The sequence below is a fragment of the Theileria annulata genome, chromosome 1, assembly GCF_000003225.4.
Source record: "Theileria annulata chromosome 1, complete sequence, *** SEQUENCING IN PROGRESS ***".
Lineage (NCBI taxonomy): Eukaryota > Apicomplexa > Aconoidasida > Piroplasmida > Theileriidae > Theileria > Theileria annulata.
This window is the reverse complement of record NC_011129.2, coordinates 20,825-38,709: the sequence shown is the minus strand read 5'-3', so window position 1 is coordinate 38,709 and position 17,885 is coordinate 20,825. Positions and strand designations below refer to the sequence as shown.

Here is a 17,885-nt window from a genome sequence, read left to right as displayed (position 1 = left end):
GTAGTTAAGAAGTCTCTTATTAAGTAATAATTGAATTTAGAATATCGCAATGGCGGAACAAACATATGATTATTTATTTAAGATAGTATTGATTGGTGATTCGAATGTTGGTAAATCGAATTTATTGGATAGATTTGTAAAGGGGAATTTTAAGTTAGATTCGAAGAGTACAATTGGTGTGGAATTTGCTACAAAGAATGTGAATTTGAAGAATGGAAAAATAGCTAAAGCACAGATTTGGGATACAGCAGGACAAGAACGATATAGAGCAATTACAAGTGCATATTATAGAGGAGCTAGAGGTGCTATTGTAGTCTATGACATTGCTTCAAAACAGTCATTTTATAACGTTTCTCGATGGTTATCAGAATTAAATGAGTATGGAGATCCAAATATGATCATTGCATTAGTTGGAAATAAAAGTGATTTGACACATTTAAGGGAAGTAACTTTTGAAGATGGAGAACGTTATGCTCGGAGTAATAATTTATTGTTTTTTGAAACTTCTTGTCTTAATAATGAGAATATCGACACTACGTTTGGTGAATTGTTGAATTTAATTTGTGATAATCATGAGAAATTTGGTGAAACTGTTACTGGATCCCAAGTCTCTAAAACAATCACATTAACAAAACCTAAAAAAATGAAAAAGAAACTTTCCAAATGTTGTTAAAAATTAATCTAATAATATATATATTAAGCAGTTAAGAGTAGTTAAGGGATTAGGTAGTTAAGTAAGTAGATTAGGAGCAGCAATAATTAGGAGAGAGGAAAATTTATTTCTCCTAACCCGATCAATTTTGAACATTTATTTTTTAAATAGGATTTTTGTTAATTATTTTCAATTAAATTTCATTTATATAATTATAAATATTAATTGTATTTATTGTATATAAATTTATATAATTGTCTAATTATGAAATGCTATAAGGTGCATATTAATGCACATTTCATGTTGTTTTTTTATAATTTTATATTCTAACATTTATATTAATTATTTAATAATTTATTTTATATATTTATAATTTTTAATATATATTTTAGTGTATTAATATATATTTTAATGTATTGAAAATTTTTAATGGAAGATTCTACTAGTAATAGTACTCTCTCTAGTAGTACTCTAAATAGTACTACTCTAAATAGTACTAATACTACTAATAGTACTCCCAATCTTCCTACTACTATTACTACTAAGGATACTACTAATGGAAATGTGAATATGGAAATGATGAATGAAATAACTAATGAACATGGTATGATTGCTAAAGAAATAGTTTATAATTCTATACTTTCTGGTGATTTCACTCCTAAAAATTTTCATACCAATTCCAATATTAATAATAGTATCAAATAACTAATCTATTAAGTAGTTAACTACAGTAGTTAAGAGTAGTAGTAGTCTAGTACTACAGTAATCTACAATAGCCCTAGTACAGTAGGTAAATACTACTACAGTAGTCTACAGCAGGTTAGTAAAATTGTTGTATAGATATTGTAAGATCAAATAGTACTAAAAGTCTTAATAATTTTAAAATTAATTCACCAATTAAATTTAATACTAATCCAGGTATCTCTAATATACCCTTAATTACCTAATAGCCCTTAAATAGCCTAGTTAGCCTTAGAATACATAAGGAACTACTAGAGTACTTAATATCCTTATATATTCCTAATAATCCTAGTACCCCTTATTTTACACCTTAATTACCCCTCATCCAAGGGTACTCTAAAATACCTTTAACTACTCCTAATACCCTTAGATACTCCTAGGTACTCCTTAAATACCCTTTACTACTGACTATAGGATTAATAAAAATTAATTCTAATAATGAACTTTTTAAAACTTTTACATCAAATATTTCTAATGATTTAACTCATACTAATACCAACAGTAGTATTAATAGTATTGGTATTAGTGGTATTAGTAGTATTAGTAGTATTGGACCTGACACCGTAACAGAAGATATACAAATCGCTCCTAATAATATAAATTTGAATGAAGTATATTTGAATAATGAAGTATATTTGAATATATATGATTTGGAGAAGATAAATTATTATGTGAATAGTATGGCGAATAGTATGGGTATAGGTGCATATCATGCAGGTATAGAGATATATGGTACAGAATATAATTATGGATATAATCCGAAAGGTGGTACTGGTATAACAAGTACAATACCTAAATTTCATCCTTATCATAAATATCGTAAAACTATAAATCTTGGTAAAACCAAATTTACACCACTACAAGTACAAAATATCATACAAAATATGAAATCTTATTGGATTGCATATGATTATAATATATTACATCGGTATCCACATCATTCTACTACTATATAGTAGTCTTAGAGTAGTTAAGTACAGTAGTCTAGAGGTATTAGGTATTCTTGAGGTAGTTAATTAGTTAAAGGCTATTAAGGGGTAGTTAAGTAATGTATAACTAGTCTAAATAAGTAATTAAGTACTAGACTAGTAACTAAGTACTCTAAGTCTACAGCTTAGTAATAGCCATCTAAGGGGTAGTTAACAGTAGTTAAGGCTATTAAGTAGTTAAGGCTAGTACTAGTACTAGTAATCTATAGTACTTAAGGTTATTTAGTTCTAGGTAATAAAGTAGTCTAGTCTAGGTACTCTAGTCATAAGTAGTTAAGCCTAGTAGTAGTATAGTTAAGGGGTCTAAGTACTTAAGTAAAGTAGTCTAAAGTCTTAAGTACTTAAGTATAGCAGTAATTAGTAGTCTAATTAGTATTACCTCTACTAGTACTAGTAGTCAATAGTAGTACTAGGTGTTACTAGTTACCCTGACTACTAGTTATACTAGTTACCCTGACTACTAGTTATACTAGTTATACTCACTACTATTATTAGTATTAATAATATTAATAATAGAATATAGAAATTGTTTGAATTTTGCAAAAGAATTGAGTGAAAGATTAGAAGTTGATGAAATACCAGAATGGGTAATGGGATTACAAAATAAAATAAATTGGACCAAAAAAAATATAAACAAAGGAACAAATAAATTAAAAGTATAATTTTAACTAATTTTTTTAGAATTTTTTAGGTTTATAATCTTTTTTTCTCCAAAAGTAATTTTTTTCCAACTAATTTCTACAGTAAATTCTTCTCATTCTCTAGTAAATTCTTCACTAAATTCTCTAATTTCATCTAGTAATTCTACTAATTACTAATAATACTAATGAATATTTAGAATATATGAATTGATAATTTTTTTTAGTATATTAATTATAAATCCATTAAATATATCCAAATGAAAATATTAACCATAAATTTTGTAAAATTATTAGAAATGAAATGAATTTGAATAGAATTTGTAATATTGAATAAATTTTGTAATATTAATAGTATTAATAATGAATTAGTATTAATTGATTATTAATTGATTGAGTATTGATTGAGTATTAATAGAGTAATGAGTATTATCCAAATGTATTAATTATAATCGATAGATTCTAAATTTCCTTGTTGATATATATCATCTTTGATTTCTATTGATGGTGATTTACTATTTTCCGCTTCAAATACATCATTTTCATTTCTATAACAGCGTTACGGTGCTTGCTCAAACGGTACCCCGCAAGGGGTGTAGATAACTAGGCCCCGTAAGGGGCTAAATAACTATAGTAAATAACTAAGTACTGTAACTAGGTACCCCCGTAAGGGTATATAACTAACCAACTAAATACCTAAAGTATATAACTAACTCCACTAATAACTAACTAATCCCCTAATAACTAAATAGACCCTATGAAAGGGAGCTAATTCTACAGCCATAGAGTGTACCCCTGAAAGGGAGCTAATTCTACAGCCATAGAGTGTACCCCTGAAAGGGAGCTAATTCTATGGGTATGGAGTGTAATACTCCAAAGAGAGCTAAATAACTGTATAACTAAAGAACTAGTAATGGTATAATTAGGAAGCCCCTTTTGGGGCTGGTGTTGGTCCAGTCACCGTAACGTACAATTGTATATCATCATCAATAATATGTGATTCAATAGAATCATTATATCCAAGTTTTTTAAAGAATTCACTCATTGGAATATGTGTAAGTTCGAGTATATTATCAACGATTTTTTGTCCATTTAATTCATTCATAGCTTTTTGTACAGATTGTTCATTAGTATATTCAATTAATCCAAATCGTTTATCACCTTTAATAATTATAGATGTATAATGTACATCACCAGCTTGACGTCCAAAATCTTTAAGATCTTGCCAACTTACACTTTGATCTAAATTTGATACAGTAATTTGAAATGATGGTTTAGGATCTCTTGATGATAAACGTTTATTCTGATCAATGTGAGGTTGGACCTTAAGATATGAACCCCAAATAAACTTATTATGCATATCTCTAATAGCCGCATCAGCATCTTTCGAACGTACATAATCTATAAATGCAAATTTACGCCTAAAGTCTATACGATTAATTGGACCAAATGATGAAAATTTATCAGTCAACTCCTCTTGAGTCACATCACCTGATAAATTTCCTATAAATATCTTCGTTCTATGTATTCTCTCTTTATTTCTTATTACATTTATATCTTCCATATTTCTCAATTCCATATCATTACGGTCATATCTAGTATCATTACGGTCATAACGTTCAGTACGGTCATAACGTTCGGTGCGGTCTGTACGGTCTGTACGGTCTGTACGGTCTGTGTACCGATTGTCATTACGGGAGTCGGTATATCTAGTGTCATTAGTATACCTGTTGTCATAGCGGTCATTTGGATAACGGTTATTTGGATCACTACGGTCAGTATATCTGGTATCATAGCGGTCATTAGGATAATTACGGTCTGTATACCGATTATCATTAGAGTATCTGTTGTCATAACGGTTATCAGTATATCTTCTATCATCTCTAGTATCCATATTATCCCTCATGTCCATAGTATAGTCTCTAGTATCCCTCATATCTCTAGTGTCATAACGGTCATTACGATCCGTATACCTAGTGTCATTACGGGAATCTGTGTATCTATTATCATATCTGGTGTCATAACGGTTATTTGGATCATTACGGTTGTTTTGATAATTTGGGTTATAACGGTTATTCTGATAATTGGGATTGTACCTGTTATTTGGGTTATAATTTGGGTTAAATCTGTTGTTAGGATTGTAGTTAGGGTTATACCTGTTATTAGGATTGTAATTAGGGTTATAATTTGGGTTATAGCGGTTATTAGGGTTGTACCTGTTATTAGGGTTGAAATTGGGATTGTACCTGTTGTTCTGGTAACGGTTATATGTAATATTGGATTTACGTATAGGTCCAGAATTTCTTAAATTTCCATTATTTGATTGATATGGTTGATTTCTACGTTCATACGGACCTATTCTATCATATCTAGTATCCATAGTATCTCTAGTATCCCTAGTATCCCTAAGTGTATCTCTAGGAGTGTCTCGGAAATTGTCATCATAATCCCTAGAATCCCTATTATCCATAGTGTCTCTAAGAGTATCTCTAGTGTCTCTAGAATCCCTTACTTCTCTATCTCTAGTATCCAAATTATCTCTAGTATCCATAGTTTCCCTAAGTGTATCTCTAGGAGTATCCCTAGTAAATTCCTTAGTATCCCTAATGTATTCCTTAGAGTCCCTAGTATCCACAGTATCCCTATCTCTAGTAAACTCCTTACTATCCCTACTGTCTCTACCATCTCTTGGAGTATTAATTCTATTGGAATAATTGAATTGTGTAGAATCTTTTGAATTTTGATATGTAATTGTATCATAATCTCTTTTAACATTTCTTATATCTCTATCTCTAGTTTCCATAGTATCTCTACTTCTAAGGGGATCTCTTAGATCCCTAGTAGGTTCTCTAGTATCTCTTAGGGTATCTCTAGAGTCTCTGAAATTGTCATTATCATAATCTTTAGTATCTCTTGTGAATTCCTTAGTATCTCTAGTATCCCTTACTTCTCTGGTATCTCTGGTATCACGATTATTAATTCTATTATTGAAAGAATTAAAATTATTACGTGAACGTGTATTTAATTTAAAATTACGTTCATTAGATTCATCATTAAGATAATTCTGTCGAGGAGTATAAGAATTATCTAAACTCGATCTAATATTCCTATTCCTATTCATTTTACAATATTACTCATTAATTATATTCTAATCAAATTGTATTCTAATCACATCACATAAATTCTATTAAATCTCTAATTACATCCGATTTCTAATTAAATTAATTTATAATAATGAATATAATGAAATGGAATATAATATTGTAATTAAATAATTATTTAAAACAACAGACCCCATCTGGATGGGGAATTAATAAAATAATTTTTAATATATAAATAAATATTAATAAATATTAATAAAAATGATTATATATACTATATTATATTAATATATTAATATTATAATTTTCAATATATATTAATTTAATATATATATTCTACACATCACATTAAATCGTTGATAATTATTAATATTAATTAATTGTATTGATATTTTAATAATTCTTCTTCAATTAAATTTCTTTCTAATTTTATCTAAACATTCAATTACAACAATCTAAGCTAATCTTAATCTAAATCTAAATCTTAATCTAGTCTTAGTCTAGCCTAGTCTACTCTAGTCTAGTTATAATATTACATTATTAATAATATTTTGTTTTATATTAATATTATTATTTATATTATTAATTTGATTAATTAATAATTTAATTTCTTTAATTATTTGAAGAAATTGTTCAATATTTTTAACACCCGTAACATCAATTAATATTGGTGTAAAATCTATATTCATTTGTTTTAATTTACGATTAAATGCATCAACTATTATTAATTTTATTGAATCTTTTAATAATTCTTCAAATCCATTTTCTATCATTATTTCATTAAAACTATTCTAAAAAACTAATTTAATCATAATTAATTAATTAATTAATTAATAATTTTAATTAAATTTAATTATTGAGGATACAATAAGATATTCTCTTAAATTAAAAAATGTATTAAGTATTATATTAATTTCAGGATCATTATTATTAAGTATAATTTGTAATATTTGTTTAAAACTATATGGTTTTATATCATTAAATGAATTTATATCTTTAGTTGGATTTATATTTTTAGATGAATTTATATTTTTAGATGAATTTATATAATTTGTATATTCTTGTGTTATTAATAAATTATATAATTTTTCATTATAACCAAATGTATATTCATTTGATTCTGAAAATATACTATTCCATACACATAATAATTCATCCATCCGTATATACCAACCAAATAACAAACAATTTTCACTGAATATTACAAATTATACACAAATTCCAGTAAATAACACAAATTTCCACAAAATATTCTAAATAATGTAAAATTATATAAATTATTTGATAAATTAAAATTTAAAAGAAGTATGTTTAAGATTATTGAAAATAATGGAATGATTTGGTGCATTATGTGAATGGAATAAATTGTGTATATTGGGATCAATAGAACATTCCATTGGAATTAATAATTCAAATGTAGTATCAATTTCTTTCCTCATGAATAAATAATTAAGTACATTTCCTTTTAAAAGTATTGAAAATAATACACGATTAAACTTGACACAATCCATATATATCCGTTTTATACTACTCAAATCTTCATAAGGTACTTCAAATCCAATATTCCATATCAATTCTTTATATTTCGGTATACTAAAATCCCATCCACTTGAACCCATTGTTATCTATCCAATTATTCACTTCCCCTAGGGACTAGGGGTATATAAATTAGCTACTGTAAGGACTAAGGGTATATAAATTAGCTACTGTAAGGACTAAGGGTATATAAATTGACTGTCTAGAGTATAAATTAGCTGTTGTAAGAACTGTCTAGTGTGTATAGATTAACTGTTGTATGGACTGTCTAGTGTGTATAGATTAACTGTTGTAAGGACTAACGGTATATAAATTAGCTGTCTAGAGTATAAATTAGCTACTGTATGGACTAAGGGTAATAATAATTAACTACCCTAAGTAAGAAACCCCGTAAGGGGTATATAACTATTGTATGGACTGTCTAGAGTATAGAATAACTGTTGTAAGGACTAAGAGTGTGTATAAATTAACTTTAAGATCACTGATTTTGAAAAATGAATCATTATTTTGATTAATAGTATTATAAATTTTTGATATACTACAACTATCACTCATTGGATCAAAATGATAATCACCTAATCACAAGTATATACTCCTTAAATACCCTTTAACTACTCCTTAACTACCTAATACTCCTTAACTACCTATTGCCCTTAAATAGCTAAATAGCCTTAGTATACCTACTGTACCTACTAGTATTAATAGGCTAAAATAGCTAAATAGCCCTTAACTACCTAATAGCCTTAAAAGCCCTTAATTAGCCCTTAATTAGGCCTATGTAGTCTTAGATAGCCTTAACTACTTAACTACTCATAAAATACCCTTAGATTACTGTTAACTCTTAACTAATACTGTTAACTCGTAACTAATACTGTTAACTCGTAACTAATACTGTTAACTCGTAACTACTAATAGGGTTAATAGTACCTAATACACCTTAAGTACCTATAATAACCCTTATGTACCTCTAACTACCTATAAATACTCCTAATAACCCTTAATAGGCCTTAAGTGCCTAATAGGCCTCAAATACCCTTTAACTACTTAAGACTAATTAGGACTATCTAACTACTACTGTTGGAGCAAGCACCGTAACTAATGTATAATACTTGAATGTAATAACATGCAAGATGGTTGTTCACCAATTGGATAATAGAATAAATCAACTTGTTGTGGTTCATAAGTGATAGGAAAGATGGAAGTATTATAAAAGGCGATATTAGTTTTAAAATTACCACCAGTTAAAATTAAATTTGTATCAGATAATGTTATATTCCAAATATTTATTTGTTCTTGTGGATACTTTAATCCAACATGTATAAATGGTTTAAAATAATATAATCCAGTTAATGAACCTATAAAATAATAATAATAATATATTTACCAGAAGATAATATAACCAATACAAAAATAATGTGTATAAAAATTAATAATATTCTATAAGAAAATTCGTTTTTATTATTCATTCTAATTAAATTAATTAAAATATTAAAATATTAAAATATTAAAAATTATAGAAAAATAAAATTATTAAATGTGTATGGTGTTATTAGAAAATAATTAAAATTAAATTATTATTAATATATTGGAAAAAAAATGTTACAATATGAAAAATTAAAAGAAAGATTAAATAGTATAAATATAAAAAGAAATAAAAAAAGAGTAACAGATACAAGATTACAATTAACTCAATATATATCACATATAATACCAATAACTACACAACGTTTAATATTATCACCTTTTATAAGATCTTCATTAATTTGTCAAATTAATTCCAATAAATTCAAACAATTATTCAATATTAATAATTTAACTCCAATTAATATTTTTAAAGGTAATAATACTTATATTCCACATATTCCTTATTCTTAATAATCAGTAGTCTAGTAGTAAGTATATAGTACAGTAGTCTAGTAGTAAGTATATAGTACAGTAGTCTAGTAGTAAGTATATAGTACAGTAGTCTAGTAGTAAGTATATAGTACAGTAGTCTAGTAGTAAGTATATAGTACAGTAGTCTAGTAGTAAGTATATAGTACAGTAGTCTAGTAGTAAGTATATAGTACAGTAGTCTAGTAGTAAGTATATAGTACAGTAGTCTAGTAGTAAGTATATAGTACAGTAGTCTAGTAGTAAGTATATAGTACAGTAGTCTAGTAGTAAGTATATAGTACAGTAGTCTAGTAGTACTATTAGTGAGATTACTAAGTAATTAGTTAGTTGGTAATAATATATGTAATAGGAACATATAATAGATATGGAATTTATGGATTATGGAAGGGTACAACATTACATATATTATCTGGTATAATATTTCCAGGAATTTATATAATTACAAATTCTATAACAAATAAAACTAAAAGTGATTATTTTAAAAAATATTTGGAATCTCTTACTATTTGTACTTTTTCACATTTATTCTCTTATCCATTTGATACTTGTTTTACAAGATTATCTTCAAATTATAATATTCATAATTTTCGAAATTATATTAAACAAACAATACAAAATCAAGGTAATTTATAGTACTTAGTTACGGTGCTTGGTCACACAGTAGTAGGTAGTTAAAGGGTAGTTAAGGGGTATCTAAGGGTATTAGTAGTACTAGAGTATTAAGGAGTAATAGTACTACTCCTGGAAAGGATACTAATTTTACACTTTTGGTACTCCGGAAAGGGAGCTAATTTTACACTTTTGGTACTCCGGGAAAGGGAGCTAAATAACACTTTTACTAGTCCTCGAAAGGGAGCTAACTACAGCTATGGAGTGTAATAGGGAAAGGGAGCTAATTATACCCTTATGGAGTGTACTATACCCTTAATTGCCTAACTACCCCTAATAACCCCTAATAACCCCTAATAACCCTTAAACTCCTTACTACTTAAAAACTACTTATACTATTGGAGCAAGCACCGTAACTAAATACTATAGTGATTAAGAGTAATATGAATATAGGTATAAGAAATTTGTATAGTGGATTTTTATTATGTTTAATATCGACAAGTACACATTTGATGATAACATTACCATTGAATGAACAAATCCAATATAAAATAATAGAAAATATAAATGAAGAAATTTCCAAAAATGTAATATTAAAATCAAATATAAAATCATTAAATCCAATTGGTAATGAAAATTTTTTAATAAATATATAGAAATGAAACCAGTTGAATTATATCCATTTAATTTAATATTCGCTACAGTCACATCATTCATATCAAAAACTATTACATATCCAATTGATACACTCAAGTAAATTCATTTCATTAATAAATTTTTTAGAGTTAAATATCAATATTCATCTAAAAATGGTTATAAAGATTTTTTTACACATATCAAAGTAAATTTCATTAATTTAATTAATTTTTTTAGAGAAATGGTGGATTTAGTATACGTAAATTATATTGTGGATTTAGTATGAAATCAATATTATTTTTACCAGAATGCTTAATTTATGGCACTATATATTCTACTATAATTAAATTTTTATCATAAATCATATATTTTAATTATTATAATTATTATAATTATTAAATTATGAATTTAATGTTAAATTGATTAAATTTATGAAATTCTGTTGAATTTGTTAAATTTTGTTGAATTTGTTAAATTGTTGATTAAATTTATTATATGAATGAGAAATATACAAATAAGATATATAACAATTTGGAGAATAAATAAACCTAAAGATAAATATGATAGAATAATAAATGAAAAATTATATCCAAGAAATGAAAATAATATAACAAAATTATGGAATGGAATAAAAAAGAATATATTAATAGATTCTGTAAATAATAAATATTTTAAAATAATTTTATTAGAAAAATCCAGATGAAGAAACGGAAAAATATTTCCAATTCTCTGTACAAAAATTAATGGAATCTCCAGGAAGATTCACTTTCCGTAAATTCTACAATTATTTACAAGTAACTTAATAATTAGATAATTTTATAATAATACCGTTAATTGTGTAAATAATTATGTAAATGTGTAAATAATTATGTGATTAATAGGAATTATGTATGGAATTGAAATTAATTGGTAAAAATACACTTCCTGAAGAACAAATTACTGGAACATTTTTACAATTAAAAAATCAATGTAATTTTATTATTTGAAAATTAATAATTAGATAATATGATGTCATATTTAACTGATGAAGAATTTGAATCGGATAATCATAAAATATTCACATTTGAAACTAAAAAATTAATTTCCAATTCATTAAATGTAAAATATTAATAATAATTAATTAATTAATTGATTGATTAAGTTGATTAAGTTGATTAAGTTGATTAATTAATAATGTGTTAGGTAGATATTAAAGATGTTGATGATATGTTATTACATCATGAAACTTGTAAAATTGATAGGACATGGTATTTTAGAAGATTAATTTTAGGACGTAAATTACCAACAAATTTTAAAGAACGTGATTACATATCATATCAACGTCCATCAAGTAATAATACAACTAATAATATTAATAATACAACATTTGTTGATAAAAATTTTAGTGAGATTATCATATCAAGTATATCCTGAGATTGAGAATTTGGAAAGTATACAAATAAAGAAACTTCGTGATAAAATACATTATAATAAACCAAGGTGAGATTAATTGAATTAATTTGGATTTAGAACAAAAACATGGCCTTGGTTCAGACATAAAACTACTGGATATGATTATTTCAGAACAATACCATACACTAAATTTAATAAATCTACACATTAATATTATACTCTTTATGTATTCTAATATACCTTAAGTACCCTTTAATATACCTCCAGTAACTAAAGCCTAGAGTAGCCCTAGAGTACCTAGAGTGGCTTTAAATAGTCTAATATAGCCCTAGAGTACTTATAGTACTTACTACCTAACTAGAATATACTAGTACACTTTAAGTACCTAATAGACTACTTTGTACTAGTGTATATATACATAATACCTACTAACTATACCCTTATATACTTGATACCTTATATACCTAATACTACATCTAATATACTCTTATATACCCGTAATCTATCTCTAATACCCTGTATATCTACTGTTATATACTCCTTGTATACCCCTAAGTACACCAAAACCCTCTCCTAACTACTCCTAACTACTCTGTAACTACTCTAATATATATGATATTAAATTAAGATATTAAGATGTTGAGGATAATAAGAAATGTGTTGTATATTGTTAAAAATATTAAATGAAGGAGATATTGTATTTTGATTGAGTTGTGGATTTAATCGTGAAATCATATCATTGGATAATTTAGGAGTTATTGGACTCAAATAAACAGATATATAAAATAAAAGTGTACAAAGTAACCAAGAAATTTGTAATAATTCACAAGTTCCCATGGTCCAAATCTGATTCAACTCAATAAATCGATTCACTTCAGATGACATTTCCATTAAAACTTGTATATACTTGTCAATTCTAAATGATTCCATATACTTGGTAATATTAACTGTATAGAGATGAAATTTGTTAATTAATTCATGATCAGTGTTAGTTGGTAATACGGAGTCCAATTTATGATTATGTAATAATGATGTGATTCTGTAGAAAGTATTGGCAAATTTGTTCCTAAGGATTTTTATTGAATTATCAAAAATAGAAGAATCAAATTCAAAATCAGAACTAAAGTCACCCAAACTCATGAGAGCAAATCTAGAAACATCACTTAACTGAGGTTCCAAATTGGAAACATTCCCAAGAGACTTTGAAATTTTTTCACCTTTATTCAATAACCAACCATGAACTAATAATTTAATAGGTACTTGTATATCTAATGCCATTAATATTGATGGCCATAACAAACTATGAAATGTTAAAATGTCTTTACCAATCACATGAATTAATTTTAAATTCTTTAATTCTTGATCTTGTAATTGGGGAAATGAATTAAAATGTGTTAAATAACCCAAAAGTGCATCAAACCATACATAAACTGTTTCATTCGAGACTGTTTCATTACAGACTGTTTCATTACAGACTGTTTCATTCTGGTCTGTCTCACCGTTATTCATAATATTGATTGGTATTCCCCAATCACAATTGGATCTACTAATGGCAATATCATTTAAATCTGATTCTAAAGATTTTCTAACCTCAATAAGTGAATGATTAGGTTTAATCACAGATTCCTTGAAGAAATCAATTAATTTCTCTCTCCAAGAGCTTAATTTGAAAAAATATGCCGGTTCATTTACTTGTGATACTTCAAAACCTAAAGGTGATTTCCCATCAATTAATTTTGATTCAGTGTAATACAAATCTTCCTTAGGAGAGAAGTAACCCTTGTGTAACCCTCTGTAAATAAAACCAGACCTAACAAAAGAGTTAAATACATCTTTAACCTTGGATTTATGATCATTTTCAGAGGTGTGAACTACTATGTCAGGAGATATGTCATACTGTTTATACAGCTCGTAATAGTGATTTCTCATTAAATTAACGTACTGTTTAGGAGAATAACCGAGATTAGAAGAAGTTAACTTTATCTTAGAACCATGTTCATCAGTACCAACAAGTAATTTACATTCGTAGCCACTGAGTATAAGAAACCTCTTAAGGACATCTGAAGAAACTAATGTGTAAGCATGACCTAAATGAGGTGGTCCATTCAAATAAAATAATGGAGAAGTTATTAAATATCTTTGATCAGTTTTAGAGAATAAGTTTAGTGAAAATTTAGTATTTAAATTGAGATGAACTGGAGATTGTGTTAAATATGAGAAACTCCTTTCAAAAGAATTTGGATTCCTAAAGGAAATAGAATTTTTAAGTATAAACAAGTAGAAAAACAAAGTTTTAGTAAATTTCAAACTCACGTTCACAATATAAAACAGAATCTGCATTCATGATTTAAAAATAAAAATAACTACACATTAAATTGATCAGGTTAAATATATAATCACAATATAATAATAAAATAAGATTTTTTTAATGAATCAATGGAATCTAATGAATATAAAATAACTAATAAATCTAATGATTCAATGGATTCTAATGAAACCATAGATCATAAGGATTCTAGTGAACTCATAGATCACAAGGAATCTAAAGAAACTAATTTGGATTTACTTATTAAAATAATTGATAGAGATAAATATTATAAGAGAAAAAGAGAAGATACATTTGAAGAAAGTAATTTTACTAATATCTTGATTGACAGTGATGAAGAGGGTGAAATTGAATTGGAAACTAAAGGTTCATTACTTCATAAAGACATTTTCAATACATTTAATGAAGATTATGAAACATATTTAAGTTCAAATAGTGATTTGGAGTCAGAAATCTTATTTGATCATCCACTTTTTTCTTCATATAAACTTAAAAATGTTACACCTTTAGTTAAATATTTATTAAGTTTAAGAGAAGTTCCTAATCCCTTAACTAATCATTTTGAATATCATATTAATACTTTAATATCCAAGAGAATTAATACCTTGTTAAAGAGTAAGAAAATTGATATACCTGAACTTTCCTCTAGTATAAAATATTTTTTCACATGTTTAAACACATATGTTGATGTATTTTATTTAAATAATCGTATTGGGACATTGGATTCTATAAGATTTATATATTCTCTTCATATCGCAAATCATATTACCAAATCATCAACCAAGAGTTCATCGAATAAGAGTTCAATGAATAAAAGTTCATTGAATAAGAGTTCATTGAATAAATGTACAATGAATAAGAGTTCGAGAAATGAGGAATCTGATGTAGATGAAAGAACTGAAGGTTTTACAAGACCTAAAGTTCTTATAATTTGTGGTTTAAGATGTATAGCCAAAGATATAATAACAAATTTACTTAAAATTATACCAACATCTAAATCAGTAAATATTTAAAATATATTAACACTAATTAACAGTAGTTACGAGTTAACAGTAGTAGTTAGGTGTTAACAGTAGTAGTTAGGTGTTAACAGTAGTCTAAGTACAGTAGTCAGTTAGAGTCCACTGTAGTTAAGTACAGTCTACACTACCCTATAGTACTCTTAACTAGTCCATAGTACTCTTAACTAGTCCATAATACTGTTAACTAGTAAGACTAGTACTAGTAGTGTATAATATTTTTAGAATAAGAATTTGGAAAGATTTGAAATGGAATTTTCATTGAGTGATGAAGATTTGAAAGAACAAAATGAATCATATTTGAAAACAAAAAAGGCTAAAGATTATGTGATGACATTTAGTGGAAATCAAGATGATGCATTTAAAATAGGAATACGTTATGAATCAGGACTATTGAATTTATATACACCGTTTTATTCAAGTGATATTATCATTGCCTCACCATTAGGATTAAGACCACTAATTAACGTATTTATTAGTTAATTTATTATCTATAGGAACCTGATTATGATTTCTTGTCTTCTATTGAAATTCTTTTAATTGATCGAATAGATATTATCAAATTTCAAAATTGGAAATTATTTCTTGACTTATTCAATGTAATATTTAGTTACGGTGCTTGCTCCTGTAGTAGTTAAGTAGTTAATGAGTAGTTAAGAGTAGTCTGGAGTAAGTAGTTAAGGGGTACTATTATTACTAGTAGTCTATAGTAGAGTAATAGAGTAGTTAAGGGCTATTAGGTATAGTACTAGAGTACTAGGTACTTAAAGGGTATTAAGGTACTTAAGGGCTATTTAGGGGTATTAGGTATATTAGGTATACCGGTATATAGTATTAGTAGGTACTTAGGTATATTTAAGGCTAGTTAGGTATTTTAGCTATATAAGGAGTATTCTAGGTACTTAAGGGCTACTAGGTATAGTACTAGGGTTATTTACCTATTTAAGGGGTACTTAGTTACTATACCTACTTAAGTACTAATAGACTACCTAATACCCTTAGACTACTGTAGATTACTTAAGAGTACTGTAGATTAGTTAGATAATAAATAAATATTAGGTAATAAATAAGCCATTATTGAAATGGAGAGATGGTGATATAAATAAGATAAGAATGAGTATAATAGATGGACAAATAGAAGAGTATAGACAGAATATAATAATATCAAGTTCAAGAAGTGTAATTTTTAATTCATTTTTCAAAAATTTGAAAAACAAAAGAGGATCCATACGATTATTTATACCAAATAATTTTAATTATATACAATTAGCATCAAAATTCAATATACAACAATTATTCATTAAAGTACCATCAAATAATATTAAAAATTCACATACGGTATCTTATTATACTAATTTAACTACTCCTTAGCTATAATTAACGAAATAACTAAAAACAATTCATAAATTAACTAATTATTTAAAAATGTCAAAAATTGATCGGGTTAGAGGAAATAAATTTTCTTCACTAGATCAATTTTTGCTGCACCTAGACTAACTACTTATATACCTAAAATGGCCTTAGTAGCATAAATAGCCTAGAATACTCCTTATATACCTCTTAATACCTCTTAAATACCTAATACCCCTTATATACCTAGAATACCTAGGATACCTAAAATAACCCTTAGACTACCGTTAGATTAATTAATGAATAGGATACAATAAAATATTTTATGGAGAATATGTTACCAAATTTGGAAGATATTAATGGAATCTTAATAATATTATCAGATTATACACAATATTTCAGGTAAATATTAAAATTTTCAAAAATTTAATATATTAGTATATCTAAAAAATTAAAAGGAACAAATGTACAATATTTAACATGTCTAGAATCTAATACACCAAAACAAATGAAATTTGCAAGACAACAATTTCAATCAAGTAACTAATTAAGTTAATTAGTAAATTAATTAAATAAATTAATTAAATTAAATTAATTAAGTTAAATTAAGTTAAATAAATTGTTGAATTAGAGAATATACCAATATTAATAACAACAATAAGATTATTATTTTTTAAAAGATATTTGTTTAAAGGAACATCGAAAATATTTTTATTAGAACCACCAGAATATGTACAAATATATAAAGATTTAATAAGAATGTTAGATGAAAATAGAAATAATACAATAATATGTTATTATACAAATTATCATGCTATTGTACTTGAACCAATTGTAGGATCAAATAATATATCCAAATTAATTAATGCTCCAAATACTAAAATTACACAATTCAATTAAATTAATTTATTTATAAGAAGTTTATTTTTAATAATTTAATTTATTTATAAGAAGTTAATTAATTTGTAAGAGTACATATTAATGGTGCTAAGATGTACAA

General features: G+C 26.1%; 9 protein-coding genes across 9 annotated transcripts, besides 9 other annotated features; 5 read left to right on the top strand and 4 right to left on the bottom strand.

Moving 5' to 3' along the window:
• Positions 1-49: 49 nt before the first annotated feature.
• On the top strand, positions 50-673 carry TA09700 (small GTPase (Rab11); the record flags this gene model as incomplete). Its single annotated transcript, XM_948474.1, has 1 exon — positions 50-673. The coding sequence occupies one exon, from the start codon at positions 50-52 to the stop codon at positions 671-673; it is 624 nt and encodes a 207-aa protein (XP_953567.1).
• Positions 674-1,081: 408 nt separating this feature from the next.
• Positions 1,082-3,181, top strand: TA09705 (uncharacterized protein; the record flags this gene model as incomplete). Its single annotated transcript, XM_948473.1, has 5 exons — positions 1,082-1,346; positions 1,493-1,570; positions 1,808-2,321; positions 2,906-3,038; positions 3,074-3,181. The coding sequence occupies 5 exons, from the start codon at positions 1,082-1,084 to the stop codon at positions 3,179-3,181; spliced, it is 1,098 nt and encodes a 365-aa protein (XP_953566.1).
• Positions 3,182-3,942: 761 nt separating this feature from the next.
• TA09710 (uncharacterized protein) lies at positions 3,943-6,141 on the bottom strand (the record flags this gene model as incomplete). Its single annotated transcript, XM_948472.1, has 1 exon — positions 3,943-6,141. The coding sequence occupies one exon, from the start codon at positions 6,139-6,141 to the stop codon at positions 3,943-3,945; it is 2,199 nt and encodes a 732-aa protein (XP_953565.1).
• A 504-nt stretch (positions 6,142-6,645) lies between these two features.
• Positions 6,646-7,281, bottom strand: TA09715 (uncharacterized protein; the record flags this gene model as incomplete). The annotated part of the gene is made up of 2 exons (XM_948471.1): positions 6,646-6,912; positions 6,988-7,281. The coding sequence occupies 2 exons, from the start codon at positions 7,279-7,281 to the stop codon at positions 6,646-6,648; spliced, it is 561 nt and encodes a 186-aa protein (XP_953564.1).
• Positions 7,282-7,410: 129 nt separating this feature from the next.
• On the bottom strand, positions 7,411-9,123 carry TA09720 (uncharacterized protein; the record flags this gene model as incomplete). The annotated part of the gene is made up of 4 exons (XM_948470.1): positions 7,411-7,746; positions 8,129-8,232; positions 8,767-9,012; positions 9,042-9,123. The coding sequence occupies 4 exons, from the start codon at positions 9,121-9,123 to the stop codon at positions 7,411-7,413; spliced, it is 768 nt and encodes a 255-aa protein (XP_953563.1).
• Positions 8,990-9,012: a sequence feature (1 probable transmembrane helix predicted for TA09720 by TMHMM2.0 at aa 13-35).
• Positions 9,040-9,123: a sequence feature (Signal anchor predicted for TA09720 by SignalP 2.0 HMM (Signal peptide probability 0.069, signal anchor probability 0.925) with cleavage site probability 0.033 between residues 28 and 29).
• Positions 9,042-9,087: a sequence feature (1 probable transmembrane helix predicted for TA09720 by TMHMM2.0 at aa 13-35).
• Positions 9,124-9,253: 130 nt separating the features above from the next.
• TA09725 (uncharacterized protein) lies at positions 9,254-11,084 on the top strand (the record flags this gene model as incomplete). The annotated part of the gene is made up of 5 exons (XM_948469.1): positions 9,254-9,494; positions 9,903-10,175; positions 10,592-10,789; positions 10,819-10,915; positions 10,946-11,084. The coding sequence occupies 5 exons, from the start codon at positions 9,254-9,256 to the stop codon at positions 11,082-11,084; spliced, it is 948 nt and encodes a 315-aa protein (XP_953562.1).
• Positions 9,944-10,012: a sequence feature (2 probable transmembrane helices predicted for TA09725 by TMHMM2.0 at aa 95-117 and 179-201).
• Positions 10,612-10,680: a sequence feature (2 probable transmembrane helices predicted for TA09725 by TMHMM2.0 at aa 95-117 and 179-201).
• Positions 11,085-11,297: 213 nt separating the features above from the next.
• Positions 11,298-12,211, top strand: TA09730 (uncharacterized protein; the record flags this gene model as incomplete). Its single annotated transcript, XM_948468.1, has 5 exons — positions 11,298-11,453; positions 11,488-11,592; positions 11,680-11,767; positions 11,799-11,896; positions 11,981-12,211. 5 exons carry the CDS (start codon positions 11,298-11,300, stop codon positions 12,209-12,211), a joined length of 678 nt encoding a protein of 225 aa, XP_953561.1.
• A 597-nt stretch (positions 12,212-12,808) lies between these two features.
• Positions 12,809-14,530, bottom strand: TA09735 (methionyl-tRNA synthetase, putative; the record flags this gene model as incomplete). Its single annotated transcript, XM_948467.1, has 1 exon — positions 12,809-14,530. The coding sequence occupies one exon, from the start codon at positions 14,528-14,530 to the stop codon at positions 12,809-12,811; it is 1,722 nt and encodes a 573-aa protein (XP_953560.1).
• Positions 14,531-14,626: 96 nt separating this feature from the next.
• TA09740 (uncharacterized protein) lies at positions 14,627-17,785 on the top strand (the record flags this gene model as incomplete). Its single annotated transcript, XM_948466.1, has 11 exons — positions 14,627-15,517; positions 15,613-15,672; positions 15,761-16,003; positions 16,033-16,168; positions 16,218-16,257; positions 16,290-16,376; positions 16,434-16,491; positions 16,595-16,873; positions 17,193-17,287; positions 17,324-17,424; positions 17,517-17,785. The coding sequence occupies 11 exons, from the start codon at positions 14,627-14,629 to the stop codon at positions 17,783-17,785; spliced, it is 2,259 nt and encodes a 752-aa protein (XP_953559.1).
• Positions 16,129-16,168: a sequence feature (2 probable transmembrane helices predicted for TA09740 by TMHMM2.0 at aa 431-453 and 466-488).
• Positions 16,218-16,246: a sequence feature (2 probable transmembrane helices predicted for TA09740 by TMHMM2.0 at aa 431-453 and 466-488).
• Positions 16,315-16,376: a sequence feature (2 probable transmembrane helices predicted for TA09740 by TMHMM2.0 at aa 431-453 and 466-488).
• Positions 16,434-16,440: a sequence feature (2 probable transmembrane helices predicted for TA09740 by TMHMM2.0 at aa 431-453 and 466-488).
• Positions 17,786-17,885: the final 100 nt, after the last annotated feature.